Source organism: Ranitomeya variabilis, chromosome 1 (genome assembly GCF_051348905.1).
Source record: "Ranitomeya variabilis isolate aRanVar5 chromosome 1, aRanVar5.hap1, whole genome shotgun sequence".
Lineage (NCBI taxonomy): Eukaryota > Metazoa > Chordata > Amphibia > Anura > Dendrobatidae > Ranitomeya > Ranitomeya variabilis.
This window is the reverse complement of record NC_135232.1, coordinates 673,832,277-673,855,605: the sequence shown is the minus strand read 5'-3', so window position 1 is coordinate 673,855,605 and position 23,329 is coordinate 673,832,277. Positions and strand designations below refer to the sequence as shown.

The window sequence follows — 23,329 nt, the reverse complement described above, 5'->3', positions numbered from 1 at the left end:
ATTTTGTATCCTTCTGAAATTATTTTGAGGACATAGGCATTTTTTGTAATTTTTTCCCAGTTGTTCAGGAAAAAACTGAGTCTGCCCCCTATACCTATGGCGTCATTGTCTCCTAGATCTAGGGCTTGATCCAAATAGGGTATTTCTTCCCTTTCGGTTCTGAGAGTATGCTCCTCTATAGGTACCTCTGTTGGATCTCCATTGTTCTCTATAGTCAGGCTGTTTGCCTCTATAGGAACTTCGAGGTGGGGGTCTTTTCCGAAATGGCTGAAACTTTTTTGGTTTCTCCTCCGGAAACCCTTTTTTATTGTCTGAAGCAGACTCTAGAATGTCATCTAAAGCCTGTCCAAATACTTTGGAACCTGAAAAGGGGATAGCACATAATTTATTTTTAGATGCGTTATCTCCTGACCATGATTTAAGCCATATAGCTCTACGAGTCGCATTGGATAAGGAGCTATTCCTGGCCGCAAATCTGACGGATTCTGCTGACGTGTCAGCCATAAAGGCTGTGGCAGACTTTATGATGGGTAAGGAGGAAATTATATCGGCCCGTGGGGTTTTATTCACCAAATGTTCCTCTAACTGCCCCATCCACAAATACATTGATCTAGCTACTGACGTGGCTGCAATGTTAGCCTTTATCAGCGCTGCCGATGCTTCCCAGGAACGGCGCAACAGAATATCTGCTTTGCGATCCATAGCGTCTCTGAGGCTAGATGAGTCCTCAAAAGGAATAGCCGTTTTTTTAGTAACCTTGGCTATGGGTACGTCAACCTTTGGAATTTCCTCCCAAGACTTGATATCCTCTGGATCGAATGGTAGACGACTTTTAAATTCCCGAGACACTATCAGTCTACGTTCAGCATCCTTCCATTCTTGCAATATCATCTGCTTTAGGTGATCGCTTACAGGGAATACCGTCTGTTTTTGTGACGTAAGCCCTCCAAACATTAAATCTTGTCTGGACTTAGGCCGCGGTTCTTCTTTCATCTGCATCGTATTCCTCACTGCTTGCACTAAATCTTCTGTTTCTTCTACGGGAAATAGAAACTTCCTTCCTTGGTCCTGTTCCTCCAATGGTAATTCTTCTTGGTCCGAACTTCTCCCGTCTGATTCTTCCTTAGATGACGCCTCCACATCATCCTGGTCCAGGTCCATCCGTGGTCTCTTGCGACCTCGACCTGGGCTGGAGGGGTACCGTTGTGTCATGGTAGCTAATGAATTCTGTACTTCTTCCCGAATTAAGGATCTCATTTCGGATAATAACGACGGTTGCTCTTCTCTTACAACTCTAGAAATGCAGGCCCCGCACAACTCCTTTTTATGCGCTTCTGGTAACTTTGTATTACATATGGAGCATCGTCTGGACTTTGTCAGTGCCTTGCCTGACTTTTTTGCCACTGGCAGGGATGTCTGTTGAGCCTCCTTATCCTAAGTATAAGAGTGAGTATATCTTAGTGACTTAGGAATAAGTGAGAAAGGTAATATGCGCTATGCGCACTTACCCCAGTCTCTTCACTCCTGGGATCCATATCCTCTGTTTAAATATAAATATACCATAAATAGCACATCCCCTGCCAGATATACATATAGGGATTTAGCAGCCTTGCTGCACTTACCCCTTGTCTCTGGCATTGCAGACCTCCTTTTCTGGCTTGTTTGAATGTGCGTCCCGGTTCACTGTAGCGCTTGCCGAGTAGAACGCTTGGACGCTCATTTTCAAAACCGGCGCCTTTTTATAGACGCTTCAGCGTTCCACACTGTGGAACGCAAGTTCTGTCACCGCCTTCGCCGGAAATGACGCCGCTGACGTCACCGGAAGTGACAATACACACTTACTTCCGCGTTCCACGCAGTGGAACGCATGCTGAGCCGGGAGGTTCTGCCGTCCATGCATGTTCACCTGAGGTCATGTGGACCTATGCGCCTTTTCCCTTACTGGCGCCGGCGCCTCTTGTTCCTCCTGGCGCCCGAGCCGAGAGCCTCCCCCTGGGAGGAAGCGGCTCACCCAGGAGCGCGTCCGCTCGACTGGTCTCTGGGCACAGGGACTCCCACCCGGGAAGTATGTGCCCTGGGCTATCGACGAGGGGGAAGGATATTGGACCAGCCGCACGATCCCCCTGAGCCCTCCGGTCCGGTAAGCTTGCTTCTCTCGCGTGTCCCTCCATGCAGGGACAGGAAAAACACTAAAGGAAAGGGGGCGGAGTGGGACCTTTTAACCTCTCGTGTTGTTTCCTGTCCCTGCAAGGAGGAGGAGGACGTCCTCCAGAGTGCTGTCAGGGGGACGTCCTGGAAAATGTAGTTTATTTTTTTCTGTACTGCCCAATGGTATAAAATTCTGTGACACACCCATGGTGTCAACATGATCACTGCACCCCTAGATGAATTCATTGATGAGTGTAGCTTGTAAATTAGGGTCACTTATGGGGGATTCTGCTCGTCTGGCACCTCAGGGAATCTCCCAGTGGTTCATGGCACCTGCAAACCGTAACAGTAAAATCTGGCGCTCCTTGCCTTCTGAGCTTCGCACTGTGCCTGAAAAATGTTTCCCGATTACATGTAGGGTATTGGCACACTCAGGAAAAAAAATGGACCTCAGTTTGTTATATTAAAAAAAAAAAAACAAACAAAAAAAAAAAAACAACTATTGGCCCTGAGAAAAATTTAAAACTTGGTTCTAAAACAACATTTACCGTAAGTGATAAAAATGTAATTCTTTCTTCACCGCTCAGTGGTATAAAACTCTGTGAGGCACACGTGGTGTTAATATGATCACTGCACACCTAGATGAAGTTAAATGTTCGTTCATTTATTTATATTTCTCTATCGTCTCTCATTGGGGGACACAGGAACCATGGGTGTATGCTGCTGACACTAGGAGGCTGACACTATGCACAAAAAAGTTAGCTCCTCCTCTGCAGTGTACACCCCACCGACTGGCATTAAGCACTTCAGTTTAGCTTAGTGTCAGTAGGAGGTGGACACGGGTCTTTCATTAGACCCTTATCTACCTCAATGTGCGTCGTTTTTCTGGAAGGGATACAGGGTGAACAGTCACACCTATAATCCCACTAAGCGGACTATGAGTACGGCGTGTACTGCCACCCCGTATCCTCATAGATCCCTCACCAGGACCAAGATCCTAGCACACAAGTGTGCTCAGAAGTCCGGTCCTGGCTCCGTCCCCCACCCACTCGCCCACCAGAACCTGTCGGTTGCAGGAGACGAGGACGTCCCATCAGCAGCTCCCATGGACGTCTGATACCTTCCTCGAGGTTTGAGGGTTAGTAAAGGACGGCGTGGGATGTTTTTAGGTGAGTATTCCCAGATCCCCTCCTCTAGTCCCGGGGGGTCCCTTGGGTTCTCCTTTTTGCTGGCACAGTGTTCCAGGCTATCTTTGGCCTGGTCGGCGTTGCTCCCCATTCCTAAAGGGGTCCCAGGAGTGGGCAGGGGTCATCGCTGCTTTTGCAGCACTTTCTCTTTGTTTCCTGCGACCACTCTTTCATCCGACGCGGTGGCCTTTCTGGCAGCCGAGCTACCTCCTGCGCTTCACCGTCGCGGCCCTCTCCGGCGGTCGCTGTTTTTCTATTTTAGACCCCGGCTTCCTCCGGGGCCTACTTCTGGCGATGCGCTAGCCTGTGGCCGCGCTTCTTTATTCTGGCGATCTTGCAGGCTGCCTCGCTGCTGCACCGGTGCCGCGGCACTCTCCGGCGGTCGCCGTTTTTCTATTTTAGGCCCTGGCTTCCTCCGGGGCCTACTTCTGGCGATGCGCTAGCCTGTGGCCACGCTCCTTTATTCTGGCGACCTTGCAGGCTGCTGCACCGGCGCCGCGGCACTCTTCCTAATTTAGGCCCCGGCTTCTCCGGGGCCTGCCTCCGGCAACGCGCTAACCGTAGGCCGCGCTCCTTTCTTCTGATGCGGCGGACTGGCAGCTGCTGCGCCGCTCCTCTGCTGTACGGCGCCGGCGCCGCGGCACTCTCCGGCGGTCGCCGGTTCCTAATTTAGGCCCTGGTGACGCCGCTCCGCCCACTTCCTCCTTTACTTGGGCGGGCTTTTTTCCCGCCCTACCATCTCCCATGACTGGCGTTAGTAACCCGATGTTTACCCTGGTTACCATCGTAAATGTAAAAAAAACAAACACTACATACTTACATTCCGGTGTCTGTCCCCCGGCGTTCTGCTTCTCTGCACTGTGTAAGCACCATAGCCGGAAAGCAGAGCGGTGACGTCACCGCTGTGCTCGCTTTCCGGCCGGCAGGCGCTCACAGTGCAGAGAAGCTGAGACGCCGGAGGACAGACACCGGAATGTGAGTATGTACGGTTTTTTTTTTTTTACATTTACGCTGGTAACCAGGGTAAACATCGGGTTACTAAGCGCGGCCCTGTGCTTAGTTACCCGATGTTTACCCTGGTTACAAGCGAACACATCGCTGGATCGGTGTCACACACAACGATCCAGCGATGTCAGCGGGTGATCAAGTGACGAAAGAAAGTTCCAAACGATCTGCTACGACGTACGATTCTCAGCGTGATGTCTGATCGCAGTAGCGTGTCAGACACAACGATATCATAACGATATCGCTAGAACGTCACGAATCGTGCCGTCGTAGCGATGAAAATGGCACTGTGTGACGGTACCCTTAGTCAAGTACTTTGCATGTTCGTCTTGTAACTGCAAACTTCCCTCAGGTCAGTCCTCTCCTCTCTCAGGCCTGCAGCAACCTGATTGCTCCCACCGCCCAGGATCCCCCGGCCAATCCGCCCGAGAGTGATACCCCCATCCCAGGCTGGGCTTCCTCTCTGTCAGAATCGGTGGCCGATCTAACACGGGTGTCTCAAACTCTGGTGTCCGTGCTGGATCGATTACCTCTGCAAACCCCCGTAGTAGCCAGCGGGTCGCAGGAGCCTCCGTCCGAGCCCTCCATGATAAGCCATAAAAGGTCCAAATAGGAACGACGGTCTGAGTCCTCTTCTCGCTCCATCTCGCCACACGGTCCACTTCTGCGGTCGGCCTCCCGATCCTCCTCCCCTGAGTCAGGCGAGGCGTTCTCTGATGTGCCCTCGGAGGATATTTCGGAGCTGGATTCTAACCAAATCGCTACCATGAGGGATATGACCAGAATCTCATTAAAGCAATAAACCAAACCTGTGGCATCAAGGATCCCTCTATGGAACCCGCAGATCAGGCGGTTTCGTTTAGACGGGCTAAACCACCTTCCAAGTTTTTTCACTCCTCACCCTGAATTCGACGAGATCGTAAACGGAGAAAGAGAGAATCCGACCAGATGTTTTCAGAGGGGGAAACGCCTTGGCGTTTTATATCCCTTTTCTCCAGAACTTACCGCCAATTGGACTGTTTCTCCTTCGTTGGATCCCCCAGTTTCCAGGCTGACCACAAACTCTGTGCTTTCACTGTCCGGCGGAGCATCTCTGAAGGATTCTAACGATGGTCATAGAATCCTTTGCGAAGTCATCCTTTGAAGCAGCTGCTCTGTGCCCAGCCTTTGCTTCCACTTGGGTTTCAAAATCCATATCCAAATGGGCCAAACAACTCCGTTGAGACATCCTGGACAGGGCTCCACCCGAACAGCTGGCGGAACTTGCCAACCAGATTTCTCACGCAGGTGAATACCTGGTCTCCGCTTCTCTAGATGTCGCTTCTTGTGCTGCTCAGGCATCCAGCAATGCTGTTGCCATCCGCTGGACCGTTTGGCTCAAGGCCTGGCAGGCGGACTTGTCTTCCAAAAAGTCCCTTACCAGCCTACCTTTTCAAGGCTCACGTCTCTTTGGTTCTAAGCTGGACCAAATCATTAAGGATGCCAGCGGAGGTACAAGTTCTCTTCTCTTCCAGGCTAAACCTCGCCGCCCTCCTCCTAGACGGCAATTTAGATCCTTTCGGCCTTTTTGTCACTTTGCGGCGTCAAAATCCTTCTCCCAGCAGCAACAGAGGCCACCGGCACGCCAAGAGAAGAAGACAGTATCCTTCAGGCCCACTCCTTCCTGGCGTCCTCGCTACTCCCAGGGTAGATCCTCCAGGATTGGAAGATCCACCTCGGCATGACTCTCGGCAAGACCCCAGTCCACTTCCCAGACTGGGCGGCCGTCTCCTCTTCAGGGACGTCTTGATCTCCTCAGTAGAGGACGCTTGGGTCAGGGAAGTTGTATCCTCGGGTTACAAAATAGAGTTCATTTCTCGACCCCGGGATCGTTTCTTCGAATCCCGACCGCCAAAAGACACCGCTTTAATTCCAGGTTTCTTCGCAGCCATCGCTTCTCTCCTCAAAGCCGGGGTGATCGTTCCCGTCCCAGAAAAAGAACGGTTCACAGGTTTCTATTCAAACCTTTTTGTGGTACCAAAAAAAGAAGGCAGGGTTCGTCCCATTCTGGATCTCAAATTGCTGAACAGGAGAGTTCGTCTGAATCACTTCAGGATGGAATCCCTTCGTTCAGTAATTGCTTCCATGGAAGCTCAGGAATTTCTGTGTTCCATAGATATTCAGGACGCCTACCTACATGTCCCGATATTTCCGGGACATCAGCGATTCCTGCGCTTTGTGGGTCTCCAGGATCATTTTCAGTTTGTCGCCCTGCCGTTCGGTCTTGCAACCGCTCCCAGGGTCTTCACGAAGATCATGGCGGCGCTGATAGCCATTTTGAGAGTCAGAGGCCTGGTTCTGTTTCCATACCTCGACGACATCCTGATCAAGGCTCCGTCCTTTTCTCAGGCTCACGAAAGCCTGTCCATCGTTCTCGACACCCTAGCCCGTTTCGGGTGGCTGGTCAACCGGAAGAAGTCCTGCCTTATTCCTTCTCAGCGCATCTTCTTTCTGGGCATGCTCTTCGACACTCGTCAGACCAAAGTCTTACTTCCTGAAGATGAGATCCATCCTTTGTCGGGACGTCCGCTTGCTCCAGGGCCCTCGGTCTCCCTCCTTCCGATCGGCCATGAAGGTTTTGGGGAGGATGGTGGCAACATTGCAAGCGATTCCCTTTGCCCAATTTCACTCGCGACCTCTTCAGCAAGCCATCCTGTCTCAGTAGAACAGGTCTTTCTTCTCCCTGGATCGCCCGATCCGACTCTCTCCCCGGGTCAAACGGTCTCTCAACTGGTGGCTCACATCACCTCTCATCTCCCAGGGCAGGTCCTTCCTTCCAGTTCACTGGCAAGTTTTGACGACGGATGCCAGCCTGCTCGGCAGGGGTCCGGTGTTTCGCCACCTGACTGTACAGGGCCGCTGGTCGGCGCAGGAGTCATCTCTGCCGATCAATGTCCTTTAGATCCGGGCCATTTTTCTGTCTCTTCGTCACTGGGAAAGGATTCTCAGGGGCCTTCCAATCCGAATCCAGACGAACAATGCCACGGCTGTGGCTTATGTCAACCATCAGGGGGGACTCGGAGCTCCTTGGCCCTTGCCGAGGTATCCAAGATCCTCCTCTGGGCAGAGGCAACGGTTCCAGTGATATCCGCGGTGCATATACCCGGCGTGGACAATTGGGCCGCCAACTTCCTCAGCCGCGAGGGTCTCGCGGCAGGGGAATGGTCGTTGGATCAGGAGGTCTTCCATCAGATTTGTCTTCGACGGGGGACTCCAGACGTGGACCTCACGGCGTCCCGAATGAACAGGAAGGTTCCTCGGTTCGTCTCCAGGTCTCGCGATCCTCTTGCAGTGGGCGTTGACGCTCTGGCCATTTCTTGGTCACAGTTCTTGCTGCCCTATCTGTTCCCACCCTTTCCCTTGCTTCCCAAGCTCTTGAAAAAGATCAAAGCAGAAGGGGTGCTGGTCATTCTGATCGCCCTGGATTGGTCCAGGAGAGCTTGGTTTGCGGACATCGTCAATCTTCTCGCGGACGCCCCCTTGCGCCTTCCAGACAGACCCGATCTGCTGTCCCAGGGTCCGATCTGCCACCCGAATTCTCGGTCGCTCAGTTTAACGGCGTGGCTGAGACCGCAGTTCTAAAAGCTTCGGGCTTTTCGGACCGGGTGATTCACACCTTGATCCAGGCTAGGAAGCCCTCGTCCTCCAGGATCTACTATCGTGCCTGGAAGGCTTACTTCCATTGGTGCGAGTCCAACCGCGTTTCACCCATGTCCTTTTCCCTGCCTTCCATTTTGGCCTTCCTTCAGGCAGGACTGGATTCGGGCCTTGCGCTTAGTTCCCTAAAGAGCCAGGTGTCTGCGCTCTCTATCCTTTTTCAGAAGACGTCTTCTCGGCCACAGGTTAAGACCTTCCTTCAAGGAGTAGCCCATGCGGCTCCTCCGTACAGGGCCCCGGTGGATTCATGGGATTTAAATCTGGTGCTGGAAATTTTGAGAGGTTCCCCCTTTGAGCCTCTCAGGGAGGTTCCACTGCCAGTTCTATCTCGGAAGGTGGCCTTTCTTGTGGCCATCACTTCTATCCGCCGTGTGTCCGAGTTGGCGGCCCTTTGCTGTCGACCTCCTTTCTTGGTTATCCACCAGGACAACGTGGTCCTCAGGCCTCCCGCCTTCGTTCCTTCCTAAGGTGGTTTCCACCTTCCACCTCAACGAGGACATCGTTGTACCTTCCTTTTGTCCAGCTCCGACTCACCCTCTGAAGCGGTCGTTGAACAAGCTGGACCTTGTCAGGGCAGTGAGGATCTACCTGGCTAGAACGGCCGCTTTCCGGAAGACGGATTCTCTTTTCGTCATTCCTGATGTCACTCGTAGAGGCCTGCCGGCTTCCAAGGCGACTATTGCTCGCTGGATCAGAACGGCAATTTTGGAGGCTTACCGGGTCAAGAACAGCGTGCCCCCCTCCTGGGATAAAGGCTCACTCTACCCGGGCAGTCGGCGCCTCCTGAGCGGTACACCACAGGGCTTCCGCCCTACAGCTTTGCAAAGCGGCAACCTGGTCTTCCATCTACACGTTCACCAAATTTTACAAGGTCCATACCTACGCTTCGGCGGACGCCAGCCTAGGCAGAAGGATCCTGCAGGCAGCAGTGGTGAGTCCTCTGACCTGATGGAAGTCTGTTTTTTCCCACCCCAGGGACTGCTTTTGGACGTCCCATGGTTCCTGTGTCCCCCAATGAGAGACGATAGAGAAAACAGGATTTTTTGTTGCTTACTGTAAAACCTGTTTCTCGGAGCCTCATTGGGGGACACAGCACCCTCCCATGTTACTCAGTTTCTGTGCTCACATTTACAGTTCTCATGTTTGTGGTTATGTTGTTCAACCTTCTTGTTTTTCTCCTACTGCTTTCTCACTAACTGAAGTGCTTAATGCCAGTCGGTGGGGTGTACACTGCAGAGGAGGAGCTAACTTTTTTTGTGCATAGTGTCAGCCTCCTAGTGGCAGCAGTATACAGCCATGGTTCCTGTGTCCCCCAATAGAGGCTCCGAGAAACAGATTTTACGGTAAGCAACCAAGAATCCTGTTATTTTTTTTAAGCATTTCAAAAATTCCTGTGAAGCACCTGAAGGGTTAATAAACTTCTTGCATGTGGTTTCGAGCACCTTGACTGGTGCAGTTTTTAGAATGGTGTCACTTTTTTCACTTTTGGGTATTTTCTATGATAGACCCCTCAGTCACTTCAAATGTGGTGTGGTCCCTAAAAAAAAAAAAAAAAAAAAAGTGTAAAAATGAGAAATCGTTATTTAACTTTTAACCCTTATAACTTCCTAACGAAAAAAATATGGTTCCAAAATTGTGCTGATGTAAAGTAGACATGTGGGAAATGTTACTTATTAAGTATTTTGTGTCACATATCTCTGTGATTTTAAGGGCATGAAAATACAACGTTGGAAATTTTTTTACATTTTCAACAAATTTCCTTTTTTTTCCCCCACAAATAAACGCAAGTAGTATCAAAGAAAATTTTACCACTATAATGAAGTACAATATGTCACGAGAAAACAGTGTCAGTCACCGGGATCCGTAAAAGCATTCCAGAGTTATAACCTCCTAAATTGACAGTGGTCAGAATTTTAAATATTGGCCCGGTCATTAACATGCAAACCACCCTCTGGGGTTAAACCACATTTATGAAGTGCAAATTTATCCAGCATTCTTGCGTTTTTAGCTTAGTAAATCTCATCAAGTGTTTTTTTTTTTTTTTGTTTTTTTCTCTTCAGACATGGAACACAACAATCCAGCGTACACAATCAGTGCTGCGTTATGCTATGCAACCCAGCTCGTCAATACTCTGTCACATATATTGAGTGTCAACCTTCCAAGAAAGCTTTATAATAGGTAAGTTTGCATTCTGCAGTAGGAAACAATGGCACATACCCAAGATGCAAAATGATTATTTGAGGAGTGGTGTTTTTTGTTTGTTAGTATTATTTTAGTCTCCCTTGGGGATTTGCATCTACAATCATTTGATTCCTTGTGCTATATGCTGCACTATGACAGTATTGTGTATAGTCAGTCTCCTATGAAACCTTCAGTATTACCAAGGTGGCAGCGACTGAGGTTTCCAGCATGCCCCTGGCTGCCGTGTCAGCTCAGAGACCCCGCAATCATGTTGCAGGGTGTATAGGGTGAAGGAAGCTCAGAGGTTGTGTGAACTCACGTCTCTGCAGTTGTTCCAGAAAGATGCCAACTATATAATACAGCCGGCATCTGCAGGATTTTGGGCAGGCTCAGGTCTTGCTCCTGCTGCATGCATTCGTTTTTGACATAGGATGTGTAATTACTTCCTATGTCAGAAAAGGGTTAACTGGGCTATTGGTTTACCAAAAGAAAGGCCTCATAAACACCTCATGCGATCTGAGTTGTACAGAGCCATAATCCGGCCCCTGTCGGGGTCTTTCAGGCCCTGATGTACCTATGTCATTGTGGGGTTTCATCCTGAGATGCACAAGACTTGTTGGTTTCTGACTGTACTGGAAGAGGGAATATCACTGTGGTCTGATGTATGATTTCTGAATTTTCAGTGAATTCTGCGGCGAGAACTTGAGTCGGTGGAAATTTAATCGCGCGGTGAATAAGCTGAACTCCAACATTCTGTATCTGTGCTTCTCTCAGGTGGGCATCATGGAGGTCTGTATTTTGGCTGTAGAAAATGAAACTCCAATGAAACATGATGGGGCTTATCTAATAACACAGCATGTGTGGTATTACACCATGTACTCTAAGGCCATGTTCTGACTTGGGATCTGAGCCTAGACAGGCTTCATGTGTATTACTGCGGCCTGATATGCTATGGTGGTGAACCAGTCCTCACTTGTGCACCACTCCACCATAGACTAGTCGCACAGGTGTCCTAATACAAAGGTTTATATCCCATAAATTTACCTTCCAGTAGTAAGAAACCAGAGGACCGACATGTACCGTTTAGTAAATGCTTCCATTCCCTAAATGCGCTTCACTTTTTTTTAACCCCTTTCAGACATTGGGCGTAATAGTACGCTGATGTCAGCTCCGGTTCTGAGCCCACATCTTTCCTGGCACAGGTCAGCTGTTTTGATCAGCTGACATGTGCCCGCAATAGCTGCGTGTGGATTCGCGATCCACCCGTGGCTGTTAACCAGTTAAATGCTGCTGTTATGCTCTAACAGCGGCATTTAACACGTACTTCCGGCAATCGCGCTGGAAATTCTGCCCATCGGCACCCGTGTCACATGACTGCGGGTCGCCGATGGGATGGCATGATGAGAGGTCTCCAGCAAACCTCCGTGGTTGTCACCGCCCGATGGTCGGCGCTCATAGCAAGTGAGTAATTCTTCTACATACAGGTGCTCTGAACATCGCCTGTATGTAGCAGATTTGATCGGGTTATGGCAGCTTCTAGTCTCCCATGGAGACTATCGAAGCATGCCAAAAGTGAAAAACATAAAACATAAAAATATAAAACAAATAATAAAAATTTAAATCGTCCCCCCCCTTTCGCCCAATTCAAAATAAAAAAATTAAACGTAAGCATATTTTCTTATTGCCGCTTTCCGAATCGCCCTATCAATATAAAAAAGGATTAACCTGATCGCTAAACTGAGTGAGAAAGTCAAAACGCCAGAATTTCGGGTTTTTTGTCGCTGCGACATTGCATTAAAATGCAATAACGGCAATTAAAAGATCATATCTGCACCAAAATAGCATCATTAAAAACGTCAGATTGGTACGCAAAAAAATAAGCCCTCACCCAGCCACAAATGAAAAATACAGATGCTACGGGTATCGGAAAATGGCTTTTTTTTTTTTTTTTTTTTTTTAACCACAGCATTTGGAATTTTTTTTCACCACTTAGATAAAAAAGAAACTAGACATATTTGGTGTCTATGAACTCTTAATGGCCTGGAGAATCATAATGGCAGGTCAGTTTTAGCATTTTGTGAACATAGTAAAAAGCCATAACAAAAAAAAAAACATCTCTGGAATTGCACTTCTTTTGCAATTTCACCGCACTTGGAATTTTTTTCCCGTTTTTGAGTAAACCAATATGGTCGTTCAAAAGTACAACTCGCTCTGCAACAATCAAGCCCTCACACGGCCATATTGACCGAAAAATAAAAAAGTTATGGCTCTGAAGGGGAGCGAAAAATGAAAATGCAAAATCAAAAATTCCACTCATCGTTAAGGGGTTAATGTGAGGTTTTTGGGTTTTTTTCTTGCTGTAAAAACTGTGCTCCTTCCTTTCTTCTGCAGCACGTGGACCTGGATCTGTTGCATCCTCTACATACGCTCAGGAATCTCATGTACTTGGTCAGTCCAGACAGTGAGAACTTGGGCAGGTGAGCTTGAATTGTTGGCTTTCGTCAATGTTCTTGAGGACTGTTTGTAATGTTTTGATTGTACGGCGGTGACTGAGTGTCACATTGTGTCAGCAGTGTGCATTGTGTGGCGGTACATAAGCCTTTGTGCTCGGGGAACATAAACGTCATTCATTACTCCCATTCACTGTGACAACTCGTACTTCTTGTACATGAATGAAAGTTCCTCAGCTCTTGGCTTAGACGCCCAAGAAAGGGGTTGTCTGGTCTAAAATGTCAAATTTGCAGTCATTCTGTGTGGCTTCAAACTTGTGAATCCTCCCACTGCGCACTGTGCGGATTCTTGAATGTCCGCGCCGGGAACGGTCATATGAACGCAAGTATGTGATATGCATAATCCCGATCAGAACCCATCTGACGGTTTCCAGACTTGCACAATATGCTTGCATTGAGCGCACTAGAAACAGTCTAGTTGGATTCTGGCCGGGAGAATACATATCATATAGTTAAGTTCACGTGACTGCTGACGCCCAAGAATTCTCACAGCACACCTCATTTTAGACCGGACAACCCCTTAACTCCTTCTCCATCTATGATTTGCATATGATATGTGGCACACTGTAGGTGCAACGGGCTCAGCAGCTGAGCCCGCTCCATACAGGGCAGATGCCAGCTGTGTTATGCACCTTCCTGTACCACAGTGATCAGTTCTAGCTCCATTCACTGCTACTTAACTGCAGCATTTAAGGGTGACACGACTGTTTAAGGCACCAATAACAGTATGATTGTCCATTTTCTGTTACTTAGGTCTGGGCCTTTTGAAGTCACCGCTGACCTTGAAGACTCCATGGAATTTGTAGATCCCAGCGGCGCCGGCGATAGTGATGAGAGCGGAGACGAGCACGTAAGTGATGAAGAAACCGATCTCGGCACTGACTGGGAAAATCTGCCTAGTCCCAAATTTTGTGACATCCCCTCTCAACCAGTGGAGATGCAGGAGAGCCAGAGCACGATGATGTCCCAGCCGATCGCTAGCAGCAGTGCCGGTGGCATGATCTCCTCTGCCGCCGCCTCGGTCACCTCCTGGTTCAAGGCGTACACTGGACATCGTTGACACGGCACTGAAGGACGAACACATGGCATTACCTCTCCTGTCGCTAACTTTTTACACAGGTAGTTTGACTTGCGGCAGAAAACAAAACTTTATATTGGGTTGTGTTTTTTTGGATTTTGTGCACGGATGGAGTGTTCTAACGTTATCACCAATTATAAACTCGAACAGTAACTAGTGTCGGGTCCTCTGCTCTCCATTCTGGACAGATGGGCAGCGTACCTGTGGGTCCTGGGTTAGTACACTTGCTGAAGAATTTCAATTGATATATGTATATTTACAGATTTGCACTAAACATATAATGGGAAGTTTTGTTGTTTTGGTCCTATCTTACCCATTTGGGATAGTGCCATGATATGATCTAGGCTCCGATTGTCATATATAACAAGTGTATCTATAAAGCTCCATTTCCTCGACTGCATAGAATAGAATAGTGTCAGTAATGCCAAGAGGCATCCTGCAATAAAAGTATACCATGCTTTGTACTATGGGACCTTATAGGTAACTTAACCAATGCATGCCTATAGTGTGGCATCGCTTAAAGAAAAACTAAACCTTTTTTTTTTTTTTTTTTTTTTTTTTTTTTGATTATCCTCCAGGCATTAAGTTATGAATTTTCAGAATAGATTTCATTACTTAATTTTGCTTCTTTCTCTCCCAAGCCCCATGCTGTTTCACATGGTTAGTACATTCTTCTTTTAGAAGCTGCTTTTACCTGCTGCTCAGCAAAATCCGCACACACTGGGTGCAGGACTTTGCCTATCTGAGCGTGTCTGCCCTTCACGTCTCTGGCCAGATGAAAATTCCTCTACTCTGTCTATAGCGTACAATTTTGGCCGAGTAGCAGCTGAAAGCTGCTTCTAAAGAAAAATAACTGGACCATGTGAAACATCCCAGCAGAACAGTGTTTGGGAGAGTATAATTTTGCAATAGCTGGAGGATAATGAGATATATATATATATATAGATAGATATATATAATTTTTTTTTTTTTTTAATTTGTTACCCTTGAGGCTTTTGTTTGGATGTATACATAAAGAATCATATACCTCTTATAAGTGTCAGACCCTATAGCACTTTTTACAATGAGCCCAGTGGTAAAAGCACTGCTGCCAAAGTAAAGGGGGAAAAAAAAAGAAAAGAGATTTTCTGCTGTTCACGAGTAATATTTCTTCAGCAGTGGCCTCTATTTTACATTGCCATCAAAACCCCTCTAAGGCTGGTTTCACATTTGTGTCTGTGTGCGCAGCGTACGATCTGCATAGATCCTCATGCGTACCTATCTTTAACATGGTGTATGCATGAACATGCTTTTGCGTACACATGCGTTTTTTCACAGGATGCGGCGAACACATGTTGCATTTTTGGAAGCGTCAAATATGCGCAGGCATGCGGATGAGTGCGTTAAAAAAACCGCATTACTGTCTATGGGAACGCATGCTTTCGATGTGCTTGCGTATTTCGGACTGCGCATGTCCAGGAACTCTTTTGAGACACGTCCTCCTGGAAGTATCGAATGCATGCGCATAAACACAACCGCAAGCAAAACCACATGCAAACGCTGCGGTTTTTTGCCGTCATGCGTAAGCTGATGCGGATAAACACTGCGTTGGCATGCGGTTGCAGATGATACACTGTGCACATATACGCAAATGTAAAACTAGCCTAAGAAAAAGCCAGTTGCACTGGGCCTTTTACACTTTGGTATCTCTCCCCTATGCCCGGTTTGGCAGCACAACGGTCCTAGTGTCCCTGCAGAGCTAAATGACCGCTAATTGGCAACATGTTAATCCCGTTTACATAGATCAAACCCCACGTTAGTTCTGTAATTGGTGGTTCAGTACACTTCGGCTGCCATTGTTCGCGGAAGCGAAGGTCATATTTACACAGCACGTTGAGCTGTCGAGATTAGTTTTTATACAAGCCAAAATCTTGTGCCCATTCCCAATGATTGTGCAGTGCAAATGCACATTTTTATCCATATTTTCTATGGAAGAAAAGGACGGCATGGATGGACCTGTGTGAATACAGTCCAATTGGGATTATGCTAACTATCCATCTTCTGTAACACATGGACTCCTTGTGGTTCTGCTGGACTGACATTGGAGCACCATGGGGACCAGTATAAGAGCTGATTTGGAGCTGCATTCAGACTTCTGTACGACTGGCTGGGGGGGGTTTCCCGACTCAAGTGTGACAGCCTCATGGCTTCATATTTTTCTATCAGATTCAGGTCTGGCGACCCCCAGCCAGTACGAACATTGCGGTCCGATCTTGGACCAATTTGTACAGACGTCTGAATGCATCCTTGCAATGAAATACGCCAGTCTGAATGATGTCTTGGATTTTTTTATAAATTGCTCTGCGTCATGTAATTTACTTTGTTCCAAGTGCTCAGTGGTACGACACAAACTTTACTGACTGGCTCAGAATATGGACCCACAAATGATCACCTACATTTCACATTTTACTCCTTGCTGAATCTCATATTTATCACACACACTTGTGGGACGCCATTTTTTTTATTTTTAACAGTATTGACTACCCAAGGTTCTGTTGTATTATATTGATGCAGTTGGATTTTTCTTCTTCATGTGACGTTAACCTTGCACCAGAGTATGCTCTTATGATTATATTTAAGAAAAAAAAACACTGTAGGGATTGTAATGAGAAAAAAAGCATTTGAAATAAATGTAATTACATTTTAATGAACTGTACAGTTCCACTTCCCCAGGATGTCTACAATAATAACCCTGACATATGATGCATGTTCTGAAAAAGAAAAAGAAAAAAAAATTGCTACAATGAACTTGGTGTCTGCCTTTTCCCCTCGTGGGTGGAGTCATGTGCCTTACTACTGACCACGTGTCCCACCCATGAGGACTGGTGCCTTACACCCAGCTCAGTGATAAGAGGGATGAAGAATGGCAAATATTCCCTCCTAGAGGAACAAAAAAGATATATATCTCGTCCAATGTGTAAATAATTGTAAAGGATCTGACTTTTATTTTTGTAGCTATCAATCAGTTTGCCTCTAGCACCATGTTTCACAATGAAGGCTAGATAGTTCTCTATGGTATTCTTGTAGATCCTTTCTTTGTCCTTTGCACCGTATGTTACAGTTTAGCAATAGTTGGAGTGTTAAGGGTGCACCATTCTTTCATTCTTCTACCTTTTAAGGTCCCGGCAATCAGCCATATAAATCAGTCAGACGTTGGGCAAGGGCTCGAAAGTTTGAAGCACTCCCATGTGTTGCTGAACTACACGTCTCATTATACTTTTCTTTTGCACCCCAACTTATAACTGAGTGTCTGCACTAAATGACTGCTCAAACAAAGCACCTAAGTGCACCCTCCCACCTACTTGTTTTCCATCTATCTCTGACAGCCCTGGTTTTACAGATGGAGGAAGAGGACAATCAAGGAAGAGGGCAGAGATAAATAGGGAAAACGAGTAGGTGGGAGGGTGCACTGAACTGTTTGGCCACAGCAACGGTGCATCGCGTGCCTGTGCTTGGTTTGAACAGTCATGTCATTTTGTGGACAGTACTGCCTTTTTAAAGCATCACAGAAATGTATAGAATGTTATTTGGATAAATCAGCACTCATTATTTCATTATTTTCCTTTTTAAATCCAAAATGGTGGATGACAGAGAGAGAATTTTGGAAAAACAGCAGTGGCTAAATCGCTCTGACGTGTGATTTAAAACAAAGAAACTTCTGCCAGGACCCCTCTTTTCATACAAGGCAGACAGATGGGGTGGAACACCAATCCCATGGGGCAGTGCAACAATTAAAACAACTAGTATCATGTCTCCGATTTTATTTCTTTTTCCCATGGACTACTTGTTCCAAGGCAAAAAGAAAATCAGCCATGTGCACAGTCCCATAGATTGTAGCAGTTGCGAGTTTTAGCCATGAAAACCACGGATGGCCATCGTACGAGAGATTCGGTCGTGTGCATGAGCCATTACCCTGATATTCAGGCTCTGCTGTATTCGGTCCCATTAATATTATGCCATCATATTTTCTTTTTTTTTTTTTTTTTTAATCAGATATTTTTTATTGAACAGTAAGGATAATACAAGGATATTGCATCACTGTTTACAGTAAACATGTATAATTTTTAGAGCATTTTAACCCCAACCCAAACTCCAACCCCCCCTCCCTTCCAACCTTTAGAGACCTATCGTGAGCCGCCGCCATCATATTTTCTTGATGCTCATTGTTGCACTGCACCCTGAGACTGGATCCTGTCTCAGGGATTTTTGTAAAGAGGGGTCTGTGCACAAATGTCTTGTTACACCAAGAGTAAGCAAGGTTTTGCCACTTAAAAAAAAACGTGAAACCCAACGCGTTTTTCGTTTTGTTTTGTTTTTTTAATCTAAATTGGAACTTGACAAATGCTTTTAATAAAAACCTGGAGTGCTGGATCCCAATCTACAACGTTCCCTCCATCGACTGTTGAGTAGCCGGCTCTGCGGTATCTTCCGTGCACCGAGGATAATCTCTGGATGACGTTGCCTGGGAATGGTGAGCTGATGGTTTTTCCGATTACACGCGTATAGATCGACCATTGCTGGAGTGCTGCGGGGTTACAGCCATGGACCTGTATCCGATCAGCTTGTGGTGCTATATAAAATGCTGATATGTCCTATTCCTATGGGCTGATGCCTTGTGACACTGGCTGCTCATTGATACCTCTGCTTGTTTAACAGGGCAATAAAATATTTATTTCCACCTTTTGATAAGCGGCAACGTGACTGGTGTTTTATTTGTGATGTGGTTTGTTTTAGGGTGATCACATTTACATGGATTATTGTATTATTATTATTATAAAGGGAGCAGTCAGCAAAAGATATACACCAGCTAGTGATCTCACTGAGCCCGCAGGCACAGCGAGCAGGTGTCTCGTGCCCTAGCAATGCAAATTCCTGGCAAGTTAATTGACGACATTCCCTTTAGTTTTCATTTAGCTGCAAATTGCCAAAGCCTAACTCTCTACCATGAGATGGGTGGCACATGTGGGGTGGGCAGTCTAAACAGGGGAAACGTCTTAAAGGACCACTGTCACCCCCTCCAGCCGTTATAAACTAAAAGAGCCACCTTGTGCAGCAGTAATGCTGCAGTCTAACAAGGTGGCTCTTTTAGTTTTTGCTTCTGCTATTCCCTCAATAAAGCGTTTTAAAATTTGCCCTAAATACCTGTCTTTGTACCTGGAGGCGGTCCGAAGCCTCCTCTGTGAAGCGCCCAACTGCCGTCACTCATCTCTTCTGGGGCTATGGTCGCCGCCCCCTTCGCGCTGTTCTTCTTAAATCCGGCGCCTGCGCTGTGCGTGCCTGCCTGGGACAGGCGCAGTCTTCATTGTCCGTCATAGGTCAGATGCAGGGTGCCTGACTGCGCCTGTGCGGCCACCCTGTTGCTGAATCCCCTCCCCGCACTGTGTTATTCATTATGCACAGTGCGGGGCTGGGGTTCCTGGGCATGCGCACTGCGCTGTTTAGACGCTCCCCCGCCTTCCAGCGTTATTTGCGGCTGCTTCATTAAAAACGCTGGCAAGGAAACCTGTATATTCTGGCAACGCTGGAAGGCGGGGGAGCTGGGGGAGCGTCTGAACAGCGCAGTGCGCATGCCCAGGAACCCCAGCCCCGCACTGTGCATAATGCATAACACAGTGCGGGGCGGGGATTCAGCAACAGGGTGGCCGCACTGCCCGCACAGGCGCAGTCAGGCACCCTGCATATGACCTATGACGGACAATGAAGACTGCGCCTGTCCCAGGCAGGCACGCACAGCGCAGGCGCCGGATTTAAGAAAAACAGCGCGAAGGGGGCGGCGACCATAGCCCCAGAATAGATGAGTGACGGCAGTTGGGAGCTTCACAGAGGAGGCTTCGGACCGCCTCCAGGTACAAAGACAGGTATGTAGGGAAAATTTTAAAACGTTTTATTGAGGGAATAGCTGAAGCAAAAACTAAAAGAGCCACCTTGTTAGACTGCAGCATTACTGCTGCACAAGGTGGCTCTTTTAGTTTATAACGGCTGGAGGGGGTGACAGTGGCCCTTTGCAATCCAGTTGGAATGTACGTGGGAGACCCTTTAGGAGAAAACCGCAATCGGCAATTTATTTTTTTGTTTTCTGAACTTCCTGTTTGACTCTTAAAGAGACCCTGGCACCACAAAATGTAGTCCAGTCTCCAGGCGTCATGTTATAAGAGTAGGGGGAGCTGAGCAGATTGCTATATACCGTATTTTTCAGACCATAAGACGCACTTTTTTTCCTCCAAATTTGGGAGGAAAGTGTGTGTCTTACGGTACGAACATAACGTGGGGAGGGGGCAGCGGCGAGTGGGATCACACTGGGATCCCACTTGCAGGAGGCAGAAAAATGTCCCAGCTGCCTGGCTGCAGTGCTGGGGAAACCATGTGATCCCGATGATTAAAGTGCAGTGAATACTCATTAGCCGCTTTTCCGCCCACCTGTCAGCTGAGCAGTGAGCTGGGAGCAGCAAATGAATACTCCTTCACTGAAACACACATGGTTTCCCCAGTGCTGGATTCCTGCAGCAGCTGGGGAGATCTGTGGGTCTGGTGGAGGAGGCGGCAGCAGGGGCCAGGGGAGACAAGATCGCAGCATACCTGCCTGGGCTGTGCTGGATGCTGGCATAAGGACCTGTGTGATGCCATGAAATGGGTGGGCTGGAGCATCACATGACAGCACATAGCCCTCCCTCTTCTTGACGTAATCACAGGTCCTTCAGACACCACACTATAATCTGCAAGCTTCCTCTTATGACCTGTGCTGTGGAGAGGCAACAAGAGGGAGGGCTCTGTGCAGTCATGGGATGCTCCAGCTTTTTACCTCATCACAGTGTGGCTGGCTGCCACAATTAAAAGGTTAGTCTTTACAACACACAATAAAGCACTCTGCCACTCCTGTGGTGAACTATAACTCCCAGCATGCCATAGCATCTGCAGGACATGCTGGGAGTTATAGTTCTCCCATGGGATTTTAAAGCAGCACTCCAGTGTTATTTTTCAGTGCTGGAGTGGTGCTTTAATTATAAGCCCTGTGCCCCCATTCTTATACTCACCCTCCAGCGTCTTCACATAGTACTTTACAGACACCACACTGGTCCCACAGCACCATCTACCCGCAGCTTCCAACATAACGTTATTATATATAATAACACCACATATAATATGTTGTTAAATATTTTACCACTTTTTTTGCTTCAAATATAAAAAAATATATTTTTTTTCCACCTCTAAAACCTGGGTGTGTCTTATAGTGCGGTGCGTCTTATAGTCCAAAAAATACGGTAGTTATGTGGGGAAAGATTCAGTATAATATGTTTTAATTATTTAAACCTTTTGCTGTTTGAGAGTCTCTGTCCACTGGGTGGTCCTAAAAGTGTGCACACTAGAGTAGCTATCAATCACTGATAAAACCGCCCACTGGACCCAAAATGTCAAAGAGTAGAGGTTTAAATGATAAAAACACAGGATTTACTGAATATTTTCTTACAAAACTGTATATCGTTCTGCTCATCTCCCCCATGCATTTTCGTGGAGACAAGTTTCCTTTAAAAAAAAAAAAAAAAACTGCTGAAAGATCTCATTCGCTATTTAATCTAAGTGATGTGTCACTTGCTCAGCTGCTTTCTGTGGTTTCAATACAATCAGTGTTTCATCAGCAGGAGATTATCACTGCAGGACTAGGTGTCCATGTGCAGGGTGTTCAGCTAATCTATGTAACCCCACTCCCCACCATTGCTTGGGAGCAAGCTGCCAAACGGGTGTGGGTGGGATTATACACAGCATTTAAGCACTGCTATATTTACAGCAGAGAAAACAGAGATTGCAGCAAGCAGCCCATGCTTGGAAAAAAGGTTTTTGCGGTATGACCCAAGTCTGATCATACATCACTCCATGGCATGGCTTGGTTTATAATTTCCCTATCCTCAGTTTAATTCTCCTGAAGTGAGCAGCAGCCCTATAGGTATGAGGTTGTGCGTTTGGGGCCGAAGACTCACGGGTGATCTGTACTTGGCCTTTGGTAAACTGGTTTCACAGATCATCTATGGTGAAGGCTAATTTCCTGACAATGTTCCAAACCATCCCATTAAAATGTGAGAAGAGGGTTAAAATTCCTCAGCAATACTATTTAGGTCTTGATTAAGAAACTGGTGTGTTATAAGCCAGTCTTTAGAGAGTGCGCTGGAATACAATTTGGTACATCATTAAAATCCTTCGCACCAGGTGCAGTTTAAAAATAAAATCCACACATAGTACATTCTACCTTCTCAGGGCCAGGACTGAGTCTCTGCTGCTACTCCCGGTATCTGGCTGCAGTGCTATCATCGATATCAAAAAGCTGATCATACTGGCAGCGCTACCGCGCTTAGTGCTCGACTGGCATCAATATCAAAAAAGCTGATCATACTGGCAGCGCTACCGCGCTTAGTGCTCGACTGGCATCAATATCAAAAAAGCTGATCCTATGGGCAGCGCTACCGAGTTCAGTGCTCAACTGGCGACGTGACATCATTATCAAAATGCTGATCATACGGGCAGCGCTACCGAGCTCAGTGCTCAACTGGCGACGTGACATCAATATCAAAAAGCTGAAGCAGCAGAATAACTTACCCCAGACCAGGGGATGGTGTGTAGCGCTGCCCGGTTAATTTTTTTTTTTTTTAAATAACCAACTGGGATTGTTTGAAAGGGGTACAAATCCCTTTTAAAAGGCCTGAGGTCATAAAAGTCTTAACTCATCACCACTGAGCTCCAGAAATGTATCCCAGTCATTGGCGTACACATCTGTGGCCTAATATCTCCTACCCACTCCTGTTAAACCTCGTCCAGTTTTTCAAATAGTTGATAAGGGTATCGTAAAAATGGCACGTCGGATGGCGAGCAAAAAGTTTTACACGGCCTTCAAGTGCAAATGTTTTGCTGAATTGCTCCCTTAGTGTTGCCCCAGCCAAAGTGCAGATAACGAGAATAAGACACTATATATATATACTAGTAACATCCATTATCGTGAAGATGTGACCCCCTCAGGCCAGACCCAGCATTTGGTGACCGTGAACGTAACCCAACCGCTTAAGAATAGGAAAACCGTAGAGGAGCAGATCCACATTGCTGGAGGAGTAATGTTTCCATAAATAATTCAATGTCTTCTCAATGTCACGTATTAAATAATTAAGCAAAAAAAGCCCTTAAAGTGACCACCCATGTGTGGCAGCCAGGCATTGTGGCTTATATTACTTGTCTGCCCCCTGGTAATGGCCAGAGACATGAACAGGTTAATCTCCGCTGCGCCTACTTACTTCAGAAGCATGAAAACCTGCTAGTGACATGATCCAACTAGGCAATGGGCCATTCTGTGTATTCCCACCAAGCCGCTTTCCTCTGACTTCAGGCTTACATTAACTGTTTGTACCATAAGAAACAATAACGCAGAAGGGGGTCGATCCCTGACAAACTCTGCAACACCAAGTGCTCCTAGGAAGAACGCCATGATGTGTTCTAGGGGTTGGTCA

At 47.2% G+C, this 23,329-nt stretch overlaps 1 protein-coding gene across 2 annotated transcripts in view; it reads left to right on the top strand.

The window, feature by feature from the left end:
* ATG14 (autophagy related 14) overlaps positions 1–14,092 on the top strand; it is a 50,159-nt gene extending 36,067 nt beyond the window's left edge. Inside the window, exons 7-11 of one of the 2 annotated variants that reach the window (XM_077264531.1) lie at positions 10,097–10,214; positions 10,901–10,991; positions 12,609–12,694; positions 13,481–13,577; positions 13,660–14,092. In XM_077264531.1, coding sequence (XP_077120646.1) covers positions 10,097–10,214; positions 10,901–10,991; positions 12,609–12,694; positions 13,481–13,577; positions 13,660–13,689 — 422 coding nt within the window. In that variant the 3' untranslated portion in view covers positions 13,690–14,092. Of the gene's footprint in view, positions 1–10,096; positions 10,215–10,900; positions 10,992–12,608; positions 12,695–13,480 lie in introns of both variants that reach the window. The other variant, XM_077264520.1, reaches the window with a different exon arrangement.
* Positions 14,093–23,329: the final 9,237 nt, after the last annotated feature.